The sequence below is a fragment of the Vicugna pacos genome, chromosome 19, assembly GCF_048564905.1.
Source record: "Vicugna pacos chromosome 19, VicPac4, whole genome shotgun sequence".
Lineage (NCBI taxonomy): Eukaryota > Metazoa > Chordata > Mammalia > Artiodactyla > Camelidae > Vicugna > Vicugna pacos.
This window is the reverse complement of record NC_133005.1, coordinates 33,540,315-33,554,894: the sequence shown is the minus strand read 5'-3', so window position 1 is coordinate 33,554,894 and position 14,580 is coordinate 33,540,315. Positions and strand designations below refer to the sequence as shown.

Here is a 14,580-nt window from a genome sequence, read left to right as displayed (position 1 = left end):
AGGAGAGCCCTTCCTAGGCCTTAAGGGGCCAAGATACTGTTTGCAGGTCTTGGGAGCCATTTCTGATCTTCTGTTCTCAGCCACCTGGATCTAAACTATTTCTTACCACTACTTATCCTGCCGCTCCCCCAAATCATGAAACTCATAGTCTGTACTCAGCTCTTTGGCTTACCATGTAGTTGAGATAAAAACCATCCTGTATTGCAGAGAATAACCAGTCACAAAGAAGGAATTTGAAAGAAGAAGGCTGCTGAGCAGCTGTGGATCAGGCAGTCTGAGAACCGAACAAAGGAAATGAGAACCGATGTCAAGCGTACACAGGCTGATTTCGTTTCAAGCAACCCTCTGGAGTCACAAACCACGGCATTTAATTCTTGCCCTCAATGCCTTTCAACAACTGAGCTAAAAACCAAGCTTCCATCAGCCTGTGTAATTCACTAGCAGAACGAGGCTGCAGTGACTTGAGACAAAGGCGACATTCATCTGCCATGTGGTTTCTCAGAAAGCAGATCTAAACAGCAGGTTTCCCTGGCAATTTTGGATACATATTTCTTTTTCCAACTGCTGTTCTTGGCTGGTTTTCTGAAAGTAAAAAGTACAAGATCTCGTTATATTCCCAAGTACAAATGAATTCAGCCTTAACATACTTTAAGCTCAGCTTTACAGGAAAAATAAGAAATCTGAGACAAAAATAGTATATACCTTGTCAGGAACAATTTAGGACAGTCTTCGCACCAGGAACCGCTCGGCCTGGGTAACTCAGTAAAGATCTATTGATGGTGTTTATCCTGGCTGGCTCCTGGGCACTCATAATGCCCTGAGTCAGAGACCAAAGCCCTAATTATGGTCTCCATTCATCTTTCTTCCAGCCCAGGGTTATGAAAAGAAACTCACCAGAGGAAGGTTAAAAAGCAAACAGGTATGGAGATACCCAGAACAGAAAGATGGCAAGAGACAGAGAGGGTTGCATCTGAGGTTTAAAATCCCGGCTTCATTCACACACTCAACAGACAAAAACCACCAACAGAAGCAAATACGAAGCCTCAACCCCTAAGCCTCCCACTGACAAGAAGAAAAAGCCTGGCTAAGAAACTTAGAATGATCTCAAAGCAACCTAACTCCAACCAAAAATACCTCCCAATACTAAATACCAAATAAAAGGAGAATGATGAGGTCAAGCAAAATATCATAATGTGATGAACCATTATGTAATAATCAAAATGATAATTTTATAATTGTTTCTAATGATATGAGAAAATGTTTGATATGTTAAGTGAAAAAAATCAAGATGTCATATTATACACACAGAATGATCTCAGCTGTGTGCAATAATATATAAGCATAAAAAACTGGAACCAAACACGTTAAAATATAAACAGTGATTATTGCTGAGGGTGGTGGAACTGTGGGAGAAATTTTCTTCTCTAAGCTTTTCAATATCTTGTCCATCAACAGATGACTGGATAAAGAAGAAGCGGTATATTTATACAATGGAATACTACTCAGCCATAAAAACCGACAACATAATGCCATTTGCAGCAACATTGATGCTCCTGGAGAATGTCATTCTAAGTGAAATAAGCCAGAAAGAGAAAGAAAAATACCATATGACATCGCTCATATGTGGAATCTAAAAAAAAACCCAAAAAACAAAAGCATAAATACAAAACAGAAATAGACTCATAGACATAGAATACAAACTTGTGGTTGCCAAGGGGGCAGGGGGTGGGAAGGGATAGACTGGGATTTTAGAATTGTAGAATAGATAAACAAGATTATACTGTGTAGCACAGGGAAATATATACAAGATCTTATGGTAGCTCACAGAGAAAAAAATGTGAAAATGAATATATATATGTTCATGTATAACTGAAAAATTGTGCTCTACACTGGAATTTGACACAGCATTGTAAAATGATTATAAATCAATAAAAATGTTAAAAAAATCTAAACTTTATCCAAGGGGCATGCATCTTTTTACAACTAAAGGGTTGGGGGTGGAATAGCACAGCAATGTCTTAGAAGTACAAACCAACACTGAAAAAGAAGACAAGAAGTCTTTTTTTTTTTTTAGGCAATTAGGTTTATTTCTTTTTTTTTTTAATGGAGGTACTGGGGATTGAACCCAGGATCTTGTGCATGCTAAGCACACACTTTACCACTGAGCTATAACCTCCCCCAATAAATAATTTATTAAATGTTTACTACCTGCCAGGCACTGTCCTTAGTGCTCTAAATGTGTGATGACATTTGGTTTTCACAATAGCCCTATGAGATGGGTGTGACTTTTATCCACATTTGACAGATAAGGAAATTGAAGGTTAGCCAAGTGACATAAGGGTGGGGAAGATGGAAGCCTTACATGATGACTGTGGTTTTAACCACTCCCTGTACTGCCTCTCGACCACAATGACAGAATTTGCTCCCTGCCTATAAGCTTGACCTAAAAACCAGCATCAATGATAAAATCTTCTTTAAAAGATGCTATCATAATTTAGGAGAATATGATGAGGAGGAATCTGCCAAGGTAACAGGACACTCAAGTAAATTTTCATAGAGGCACCAAAAGCATTTCTAATTAAATCTATAAAGAGAACCGATGTGAAAGAGTGAATCATCACTGCAGGTGAAAACAACCCACAGCTAAATTCCACAAGAGAAAGCTGGGAGTCACTGTCAAAGTAAGCCCTCTGCCATCTCTTCATCAAACTTTCAAGAAAAAATAAAAGCATTTTAAAGTTATAATTACTAGGACTTGGACAGAGAGGATCTGAATTTGCCCCCCAAATATAAAGTCCCCAGCAACAAGAGGCATTGGCCCCTGGAGGCAAGAGAATAGAAAGAAGCTTGGGAGAAAAATAAAAAGCATTGTACTTGATGCCAAATTATATAACCTGCAACCAGCCTAAGAGGACACACTGACTCCTTTTGGTCCAGCACTGAAAGCCTTTGGGTCAGGAAGAATCCATTTTCCTTGGCAAAAAAGGCATCAAGACAGAGAAGTACTTTGGATCAAAATTTGTAGAATCAGCCTATTTGAGATGCATTAAAGTTAATGCCAAAACCAATATGGTGTTCTGTTCACAGCTCCTTTTGAGAGGTTTTAAAAGTAGAAAAATATTGAAACTCAAAGTCTGAAGTGGAAACTTGTTATCTGTAAAAACAACCCAGTTGCAGATACTAGAGGCCATTAAGATTTGGTAGTTCCAAATTCACCATGTATATTAAAAATCATTGATTGTCAGGAAAATTGGCTAGCTGTTTAGAAAAATATGAAGCTGGATTGCGACCTTACTCTTTACACCAAGACACATTCTGGACAGGATAAATACTAAAAAGAAAATAAACATTCTAAAACAAAGTAAGTAAAATTATATTTTTATAATGTTGGGATGTGAAAAAATTCTAAACATGGCATAAAATGCCAGAAACCACAAAGGAGAAGTACATAAAAACTAAATCAAAATACATACAAACTTAAAACACCTGAATGGTTAGATACCACTTATAAGGCTTTTAAAAACTGGGCAAGTATTTTCATCATGTAAGTTTAAAGATTCATCACCTTATCTGATCTATGAAGGACTCTTTGAAATTAATAAGGAAAATAAGAATTCCATTGATAATTCAATGAATAAATACCACACCAAAACAATAGGGTATTTGACAATCTCAAATTTATAAAGTTTGACCCAAGCACTCTACTTGCAGGAAAGAATTCTAAGGGACACGAATCGTGCAAAGATGTTCATTAAAACAATGTTTAATATTAAAAAGCCAAAAGCCACCTAAAGGTCCACGATTTGGGGGTTTCTTAAATCAGAGGTCACAAATGCAGATGTTTTCAGGGGCTGGCACAAGCAAGAAAAATGAGTTCAACTGGCCAGTCTCAAAACGAGGAAACAGGAAGCGGTATGATCTGTGGTGTAGTGGCAAACTCAGAACCATTTCGGTAATTCAATTTGTAAAAATTACATGTGCCATGGCCAAACTGGCTCTCCCTTAACCCGTCCCCACAGCCCTGCAGGGTTAGATGTGTGACCCACAGCTGTGGGGGACGGACAGATGTACTGCAGCCTGGTCTCATCCCTTTACTGTGGATGCGGAATGTGTGTCTATTCCATCACACTGGAGCAGCTACAAAAGAGTTCACTGATGCAGCATCACTGGCCCCCAGGATTGGACCAGAACTTAAAGGTCATCTAGTTTACATGTTTCCTTGAGGCTATAGTCACTCTTCCTTGTTGAAAAGGCCCAGGTACAGAAGGCAGACAGGGGAAGAGGAGGGCAGGGACGGGGTGGAAGGCCAGTAGTCCAGGAATAAGGCTTTCCTGTGGGATTTTCATTTCCCATAAGGACAAAACTGAGATAGGAGCAGAGGTTGGGCAATGAGAAAAAGACAAAATCCTCTGACCCACATATCTTCCATGTATCTGTACATAAAACTCCACATACTGATCAAATACCAGGAATTACTTCTTAAAATTGTCACATAAAATGAATTCCTGGCACCAACGTTAAAGATTCCTTCAGCAATTAACTTGTGGGCAGCTGTTGCCCTCACGGACGAAGCTGGTACAGAGAAGGGTTGTCACCAATCATGTGACAGATGATCTATGGTATTTTTATCACAAGATCTTAATTCATCCCACGAACTGGTTTAAATTCATCCTAGAATGGTTGTAGTTTGCAATTATAGTCTCTTCAAAAAGCAGAAAATGCCCACCTGGATCTGGAATCCATTCCAGATTCCACAGGTCTTCCCAGTGGAAGTAACTTGGTGCTTGGTCCTGCCATATTTGGGAATAAGAACATTTGGGAGAGGACAGCCAATTTCTTGCCTTGATTTCATTTTAAACACCACTCCCTTAAGATTTTTTAAATTCCCAAACAGATACATCAAACAGAGAAGAGATTAGTGGTTGCCACGAGTTAGGAAATGGGGTGGGGAGGGTGTACCTATAAAAGCCAACAGGAGGGGTGCCCGTGGTGATGAAACTGTTCTTTCATCTTCATGGATGAGCATCATCCATCTTGAATGAGTGTCAGTATCCTGGTTGTGAAACTGTACTATGATTTTTGCAAGATGTTATCATTGGGGAAACTGGGTGAAGAGTACACAGATCTCTCTGCATCATTTCTTATAAATGCATGTGAATCCATAATTATCTCAGAATACACAGTCTAGTATTTTTTGAAAAAGGAATATAAATAAGATTTTTAAAAGATACATCCATGTTGGAAGGCTACAAAATCCTAGAATAGTCTTGACTATGATTGCCCTAGATAAAGAGCAAATGGAAGTAATTGGTGGGCCTATAAAGGAGATCTGAGTTTGCTCCTTCAGCAGCTGCCCACCTCTGGATCTGACGTGTGCAACATCAATTCAACTACACAAGCAGGAGCACTCAGGTGACAGGTGATGGCTCTCAGATATGGCTATCGGTTTGTCTGGGTCTCTTTATCTCATTTTTTCTCTTTCATTCTCTCTCCCACACATACACAGGAGCTATTTCATATTAACAGCTGCACTCATCAGGGTTACAATTGTTTTTTGTTTTTAGTGGAGGTAATGAGGATTGAACCCAGGACCTCATGCATGCTAAGCATGTGCTCTACCACTTGAGCTATATCCTCCCCACAACTCTTCGCAAATTCTGCCACTTGAAGAGAGCAAGTATTCCTACCGATAAAGTTTAAAATAAGACGAGACGAATAGGGAAACAGGGAAGTATTGGTCAAAGGGTACAAGTTCCAGGTGCACAAGATGAAGTCTGAGAGATCTCCTCTAGAGGATGGTGCCTACAGTAAACAATCTTGTATTGTATATACTTAAAAATTTGCCAAGAGGGTACATATTATGTTAAATGGTTTTATAATAATAATAATAATAATAATAATAATAATAACAATAATAATAACAATAATAATAATAATAATAATAATAATAATAATATGAGAGGAAACAAGAAAAATACAATGAAACAAGATAATGAGCAATCAACATGAAGATTACTAAAAATATACAATATCTACCACTAAGGTAAGAAAAGAAAATTTACAGAAAAGCTAATATTAAAGAGATAACAGGGTCTATGAGGGAGGAAAGTTTCGTAGTAAGTGCCTGAAGGAGACTGTGTGGCACGCTGTGACAGAGATGTCCCTAGAAGGCTTACCGAGCGTTTGCTGTGGCCATTAAGATGCCTCTACAATAGAGACGTTTGTTTTCACAGGTTATATTAGGTCAAAAATCAAAATGTTCTTAAAATAATAATGCATTTTTTCAGTCTGCATGGCATTTCCTGAACAACAGCCAATTACTGTAAAACCCATGGTTGGAAAGTCAATTAATAAAGAACATCAAAATAAGGTAAAAGTTATATTGTTCCAAGAAGGGATTTACGTAAGTAACTAATGAAATGCAAAGTTTGCCAATCTGCATTATGTTCTCAATGAGCGTGAAAAAAACCATTCAAGTCAGTAACACTCTTCTAAATATTACAAAATTCCCAGTAAGACTGGATAAACCTGCAACCATTCTTCCTGGTCACTGTAGCCTCCATTACATATTATTTGAAAGAGGATTCTTTCACCTGGCTTGTAATGTTAATTAAGTACCTAGGATGTCCCTGGAGCTTGCAATCTGCTTGTTTTGTTTTTCATGTGGGAAAATACCCAAGAGTTAACAGATTCAGGAAGCAACCTGGGGATTTGGGTTCTAGACTTGGTTCTGGCATTAAGTAGGAAGGTTGCCTTTTAGTGTCTTAGACTTCAGCTCCTCAAACTATAAAAGGGATTAAAAAGAAAAAACCCACCTCATCTTGCCCCCCTCACAGGAACACTGTAAGAATCACCAAATTAAAGACGACAATATGAATGTCTTTTGAACCTCCAGCCTTATGAGGTAATATTATCACTAATTTTACAAAGCCCCTAACCTCTCCGAACCACAAGGAAATTCCACCCAGGAGGCCTGCACACACAAGCAGTGAGGGGGTGGCATCTATTGGCGAAAAGTGTCTGCTGCAGTGGAAGTAATCTGAATGCGTCAAGATTTGAAAAAAATCGGTAATGTTAATTAGTTTATGAAATGAAAGTGGATACATATAAAAACTGTATGGAACAGAGAAGCAAGAGACAGCAAGCAAGCATGGGGATGTTCTAAAAACGGTACCCACAACCACTCTGGGGAATCAATTTCCAGCTGGTAATAGTTCTGACTCCTTTCTTTGAGAGTAGTTTAAAATCAGTCTCTTTGGGAGCAAGTTTTCTCTGGGAATGTATCCCTGGTTTTATAACAGCAAGTCACTGGGGAAAGGGGTTTAGGCTACTGAAATTTACTCCATGGACAATGTTTCAAGAAAGGAAGGGAGAGGGGAGGAAAGAGGAGGAAGTTAACATTTATGAAGTGCCTATTACATTGAAGGCATTTTATAAGCATTACCACACAATTCTCACTCACACACGAAATCCATTCTATAGGTACTAGTATGACCTCCATTTTACAGTGAGGAAACTGAGGCACCAAGAGAAGAAAATGGCCCCTAATTAATCAATAAGTGGTAAAGTCAAGGATTAGAAACCTAAAAGCGTGATTTTGGTGATCTAAATTACCCAGGCATATCACTGCAACCAAAACAGCAGTCACCCAGTACACCCAGGCATAATATATTTCCTTACAAAAAGACCCAGTTGCAGCTTTGTAAGACCCTCTAAATACATGTGAAATCTAACACTTTCCTGCAAAAATATGAATGGACAGAACAACCAATACACACGAGGTGTGTCTTTACAACACAATAAATTATCATCAATCAGCTTTCTCCTCCTCTTCTCAATACCCCTTCTTCCTCACAGAGTCAGCTCAAAATCTTGGTAACATCAGCACCGAACTCCAACAGTGAGATGAAGAAAGGAAAACACACACTGTCCATTCAGAATGATTGGTGCTTGGAGAGAAAATGTCGTCAAAGACAAAAAGATGCGCAATTCTGCTGATTTCGTTTCAGCAGCAGAGCGTGGGGATTTTTAGGTAAATGTGGTCGTGTTAGGGGAGGGAAGTGGTATGAGGATTACATCTCAGGGAATGAGAAAAGTCCTACATCATGTTTTCTCCTTCAAAGGCACTAGGCTACAAATGCAAATACTGCTTTGAGAATTCTAACAGAGATTCTGTCTCTGGATGGGGGTAAGGAAACTGGCATCTTTCCCCTGTCTTCTCAACATTTCATGTCCCAAGAATAATGGAAGAGGAGAATTAGATAAAATAAGAATAGCCAAGAGCTGATGACTGTTATAGCTGAGTAATGGGAACTTCATTATTAGCAATGGAGGCTGGGGTATTTAAGGATACGCAATTTTTTTAAAAACTCATTTTGAAACAAATGAACAATAAATTTAAAGACAGACTGTCTTGGGAGTGTCTCCTTTGTTTCTATAAAATGGCAGATAAGGTTTCAAGTTGGAAATACTTGGGTTCCCAGAAAACACTGAGATGCATCCTTGAGAGTATTAATTTAAGCATGAGTAAATAAAACATTTTTGCCACCATATCAATCATGAATTTAAATTATAAATAGGGTAGCAATAAATCTCATCTCCCACCAAGTGTCTAATTTTTAAGTGTACAGCCAAAAGCAAAAAGTGCAATCTAATAAAAAATGACTAATTGACCATGTCCTGACAATTCAGGAAAGCTCCTTTATAAAAATTGGAAGAAATCTCTATTTAACAATCATATTTTGAGCCCTGATCCAAGAGAGAATGGTTAAGATAAAGTCTCATAAACATAGGTTGTTGTCATCCTCCAGGAAAGAATCAGAGCTAAAATTTATCCTTCTTTACCACAAAAAGCCATTTGAATGGCTTGTTAAACTCTCCACGCAATCCAAACAAGCAATCATGTTCAGGTTCTGTCAGTTTTATCGAATTAATTTTGAATGAACAGTTTGGTGGTTTTATATCCTGATGGACCCATTATCACACAGCTTCAGAGCTATATCAGTTTAGCTCTTTTTGCTGCATTAGGATTCTATTTTTATTTCTCTGAAACACCAGGAAAAAAATCTAAAGAGTACTAAATATTTCCAGAAAAAAATAAGGGCACACTGAGCATGTGTGCATCCCCCTCCCCGCTTCCTCACACACCCACACCCTCTACCCTCCAAAAACAGTTACCTAGGGCTTCCGGGCCATTAATGCCTCGGCACACACACCTCCCTCTCTCAGCCTCTCTCCCCTTTTCCTCCCTCTCCAGCTCAAGTTATGTTTTCAAAGTTTCATGAATATTTGATGTGTTCCTATTTTTGGTTTTATCAACCTTGTTAATTGTGTTAGTCTTCTTTTTTTTTTTGTCTAATTGAAATGTCAAATTTTGAGAGAAGAATATGTAAGCCATAAACTATGACTGCCATTTTCTCACTGCTCCTTGTATTTCTATCAGTTTGGGAGAAACATATAGGTTCCTTGTATAGGTTCATGACTCACGTCCTCCTTGGGATCAAGCACACCTTTGAGCAAAATAAAATCTCTCTCTCCCCCACGTAATATTCCTTTGTCTTGGGTTCTATCTTATCTGATATTAATATAGTTCCACCTACTTTCTTTCTACACTAGTATTTGCCTAGTGTATCTTTTCCCATTCCTCTGTTTTAAGCGTTTCAGTGATATTTTTATTTTAGTTAGATCTCTTACAAACAGCATCTAGCTGAATTTTGACTGTTATTTTTATCCAAAGAATCTCCATCTTTTAATAGGTGATATGAATGTGCTCACAAGTACTGTGGTTACTGATGTGTTAACAATGGACCACTATCGTGTGTGTCACCCTGCTCCTCACAGACACCTACCGAGGCCTGCTTCAGAGTCTTTGTACTTGTTCTTTGCACTTTCCCGTGGGTTGCTTCCCCGCTTCATTCAGGTCTTGTTCAATGACCTGTCTCTCTGCAAGGCCTTCTCTCACACTATCTCTAACTGTGCTTTTTAAAAAAATAGCCATGATTACCTGAACTGGTATATTACCTGACTTAATGTCTGTTTCACTGTCAACTCCAAGAGAGCCTGGGACTTGTCTGTCCTGTTCACCCTCTTGGCACTCCAGCCTTCTTACACTAAAACACTGCAGTGTGTTTTTGGAAGATCCAAGAGCCAAATTAGGCTTAACTTTACAGCTTTCTGTGAATTTAAGATGGCAAAATGGGAGGGTTTGAATTCTTATAAAGGCAACATTCATTTCCAAAAATGCAATCTGCTTATAGAGTATGAAATACTAATTTTAGAGAATACTGCACTTTCAAGCACCTTTTATTTACTCTTTAATCACTATATATCAAACATCAAAGGAAATCTTCGTTGTTTTTTTCAACTTGGCAAATAAGGCAATTCAATTTTATAAATTTTATAAATACAAACATGAATTTAAAAGTGAATTCTCTTAAAATTTTGAAGGTAAAAATAGAATAAAATTTATATGTCAGGATGAGTTGGCTCAGGCACAATGTGGACATATAAAAATCTAAGTAATTTAGAGCAAGAGTCCCAATATCAAATGCCCTAAATGCCAAACAGGTCAGATAGTTATTACAAGTGAACGAAGTAGGTTAGATCCAAAGAGGGCAGCTGCTCCTCAGTTCCAGAAAACCAACAATCAAAAATGTAGGTCTTTTATGGCCAGATCTTCCAAGTTTTCAAAATAAGCCAGAGTTCCAACATTTTATGTAAAAGCTCTCAGTATTTAAATGTCAGTATTTTTTTCCCAGTTTTTTTTCACTGGGTTATAGTTGATATACAATATTATATGTTACCGGTGCACAATACAGTGATTCACAATTTTTAAAGGTTATACAATACTTACAGTTATTATAAAATATTGGTGATACTCCCCATGTTGTACAATATATCATTGCAGCTTATTTTATATTTTTATATAATGGTTTGTACTTTTTAATCTCCTACTCCTATACTGCCCCTTCCCCTTCCTCTCCCTGCTGGTAAACAACAGTTTGTTCTCTGTATCTTTGAGTCTGCTTCTTTTCTGTTATATTCACTAGTTAGTTCTATATTTTTAGATTCCACATATAAGTGATGTCATACAGTATTTGTCTTTCTCTATCCAACTTATTTCACTTAGCATAATACTCTCCAAGTTCATTCATATTGCTGCAAATGGCAAAATTTCATTCTTTTTAATGGCTAAGTAGTATTCCATATACCCATATGGATATACACCATATCTTCTTTATCCAGTCACCTGCTGATGACGCTTAGGTTGCTTCTATATCTTGGCACTGTAAATAATGCTGCCATGAACACTGGGGTGTATGTATCTTTTCAAATTAGTGTTTTTGGAGGTTTTTTGGATCCATACCCAGGAGTGGGATTGCTGGGTCATATGGTTCTATTTTTAGTTTTTGAGAAACATCCATGCTGTTTTTGCACAGTGGCTGCACCAATTTACATTCCCACCAACAGCACATTAGTGTTCCCTTTTCTCTACATCCTCGCCCACACTTGTTGTGTTCTTTTTCGTGATTTAGAATTTAAAATTGTTAAACACTCTATAGGACACACAAAGAGGTCTATGGGCTGGATGATGCCAGTTTATAACCTCTGGTGAGTCTCAGGACTCTTCTGCTGCATGGACCAGGAATAATACAGCTTGGGTAACGTGCTAACCTCCTCACTGTGCTCATGGGCCCACTCTCTCCAGCAGTCATCTACTTCCAAAATAAAAAGCACTCTCTCTAAAGGCCTACTAAAGCCTCTGTGCATAAGTAGCTTACCCATCAAAATAAGTTCTCTGCCAATGATCTTCATACAGGAAAACTATGGAAGAGAGAAGTGAATTCATCAAACACTGGAACTACTGATCCAAAATTAATGATCAGCTTAAAGTGATTGGACTTTCAGGATCACTAACTAGACCACGTAATACAAATTTGAGGATTCTTAAGCATTCTGTCACAATGGTGATGTGATCTGGTATCCAGAAGTTGTTTCATCTTTACCTAAAGATTCATTAAACTGAGAAAATCAGTCCTTTCAAATATGTTCAAGACAACTACAGAGGCAACATGGAACAGCAAACATGATGATTCAAATCTCATGAATCTACTCTAATTAACAGTGGCAGCCTGGAACACTGTGTTAAGAAGGATTCTGAAGCTGAATTCTGACTCAGCGTAAACTATGAATGCCAAAGACCTAGAAGGGAGGAACAGCAGCAGACGTGCCCCTTATTTGAACTCCTTTCTACAGTAGATAACAACACTACATCTGTGTTCAGAAAATCTAGCCCTATAGTGTATTAATATAGCAACAAAAATGATACTTTTAAAATATAAGTCGGATCAAGTCACACCTTGCCAATAGCTTTCCATTTCACTCAGAGTAAAAGCTAACATTCTTATTATTACACAAAAAGCCCTACTTTATCTCACTCCCCATTACATCTCTTATCTCACTGCTACCTGCTTCCCCCATGCCGTTCCGGACATACTATTCTTTTCACAGTTCTGCAAACACAGCAAGCAAGTCGCTGCCTCAGGACCTATACCTTTGCTATTCCAGCTGCCTGAAAAGCTCTTCCTCTGCATATTCATACTTCACTCACTTACCAATGAGATCTTTCTTAATTCATTATTTAAGATTGCTACACCTTTACATACACACACCACACACACACACACGTAGGCACCTGCTCTCTCTCCTTCCCCCTCCTCTCCCCTTTCAATCTGGCTTTCCTGCTTTATATTTTCTTTTTGAGGGGGGAGGTGATTAAGGTTTATTTATTTTTAGGGGAGGTACTAGGGATTGAACCCAGGATCTCGTGCATGCTAACTGCTTTATATTTTCTACAACACTCACCACTATCTGACACACTGAATATTTTTACTTCCTATTTTCCTTCATCTAAAATGAAACCTCCATGAGGAATGGGTTTTTGGCTGTTCTGTTCACTACTCTGTCCCTAGAAAAGTGTCAAGCACATATTGGCACTCAAAAAATGAATAATTAACTGAACAAATAAATGATAGTAAGAGATGATGGTGAACAGCAGTAGACAATGAATAAATAGTGAATGAGCAAAAAGATAATACACAAAACCTGAGTTCTAACGTGGGTTCAGTGACTAATCGGTTAAATAACCTCAGGTGAGTTATTCTGGTCCCCAGAAGATATCTATCATTAGTTGTATAAATGATGACACTCCTGCCCCTCTACAAAAGCATAAATTATGTTATAGAAGAATGACATCACTTCCTCTAGGCCCATCAGTAGGACCAGAAGAAAGCCAGGACTAGGAAGCCCTCCCAAAATCCAAATATAATGCCCAAACTAAGTTCTTATAAACAACAGAATTATGACAAAATTTATGAATGTAAAAATTAAATATTCCTAAGGAGAAAATTCTTCTCTAAAAATATTCAGAAAAGGAATGCAGACTCCTTAGTTCATTTTTTTTTCCAAAATTTTTACTGCCTCGACTCATTAAGTCTCTGTGAGTGTTAACAAGTGTCTGTGGTTGAGGGAGAGTGTTCCACAGCAGAAAAAGCAAAAACACACCCAGTTTTTCCTATGAAACTTTGGAATAATTTAATATTCATCCTCAGACAAAATTCAGAATAATCCTCTCAGAGAGTCTAAAATTAGGCTAATAGTTAGCAAAACAACTAACACACTACAACAGCATTAACTGCCCTCCAGTGTAACTCAAATACAAAATCACAATCCCAGATAGACTATCAAAGACGGTGCATCTTCATGTGATGACTGAATATTTCTTTTATCATTAACAATTTCAAACTCAACAAAAAGAAAAGTGGCAAGTGAATAAATAATTTTTAAATCAAAAAAGATGCCACTAGTCGGGGGCCTTGGAAAGGCTCAAATGTCAGTCAAAATGTCTCAAACTCCTGAGGCCCTCAGCCCCGGAGCTGCCGCCAGGGGCATTCAGAGGAGACGTGAGCTGCACAAGAAAATGCTCAGGCACTCTGCACTTTCAGGGAGACGACAAAATTGGACATGTGATATTTCAAATAACTTTCCCCGGCAGACGTGGCCACCTGCCTCCAGCACTACTTACAAACTCATAGTCTCCATCCTGTGGAACTTTCCAATCTGAGGAGTTCTTCAGGGGGCCAGGCGCACTCTTGCCAAAGCTGTTGATCTGATTTTCCTTCTCTTTTTGTTCAAAGTATTCAAGGAAAGATGGTCTTGCAGGCTGCATGGTCTCATCCCTTCCTGAAAACCCAGAAAAATAAAGGGTGAAACAGAGTCTCTTCGGTTCAGATAAGGCCTATGTCCAGATGGGCTACCGTCACGGAATCAGTGGCTTTTTGTCATATAAGGACCCCTTCAAGATGCTAATGAAAACTACAGGAAAATGCACAAGTGCTCACTCAAAATGCTTCTCAATTTCAGAGGATTCATGCCCCCCCCCTAAAATACATGCAAAGATATTCCTAGGGTCCTTTTTTCTAAATGGAAAGACTTGGCGAGGTACTGACTCTGAGTCAGGTGCAAGTAATACTTTTTGGATCCCCTATAGCAAAGAGTTCTTTTAGACTGAAAACAGAAGCA

At 38.3% G+C, this 14,580-nt stretch overlaps 1 protein-coding gene across 1 annotated transcript in view; it reads right to left on the bottom strand.

The window, feature by feature from the left end:
* STK4 (serine/threonine kinase 4) overlaps positions 1 to 14,580 on the bottom strand; it is a 76,230-nt gene that overhangs the window by 16,223 nt on the left and 45,427 nt on the right. Inside the window, exon 10 of the mRNA XM_006202502.4 lies at positions 14,084 to 14,241. Coding sequence (XP_006202564.1) covers positions 14,084 to 14,241 — 158 coding nt within the window. The remainder of the gene's footprint in view (positions 1 to 14,083; positions 14,242 to 14,580) is intronic.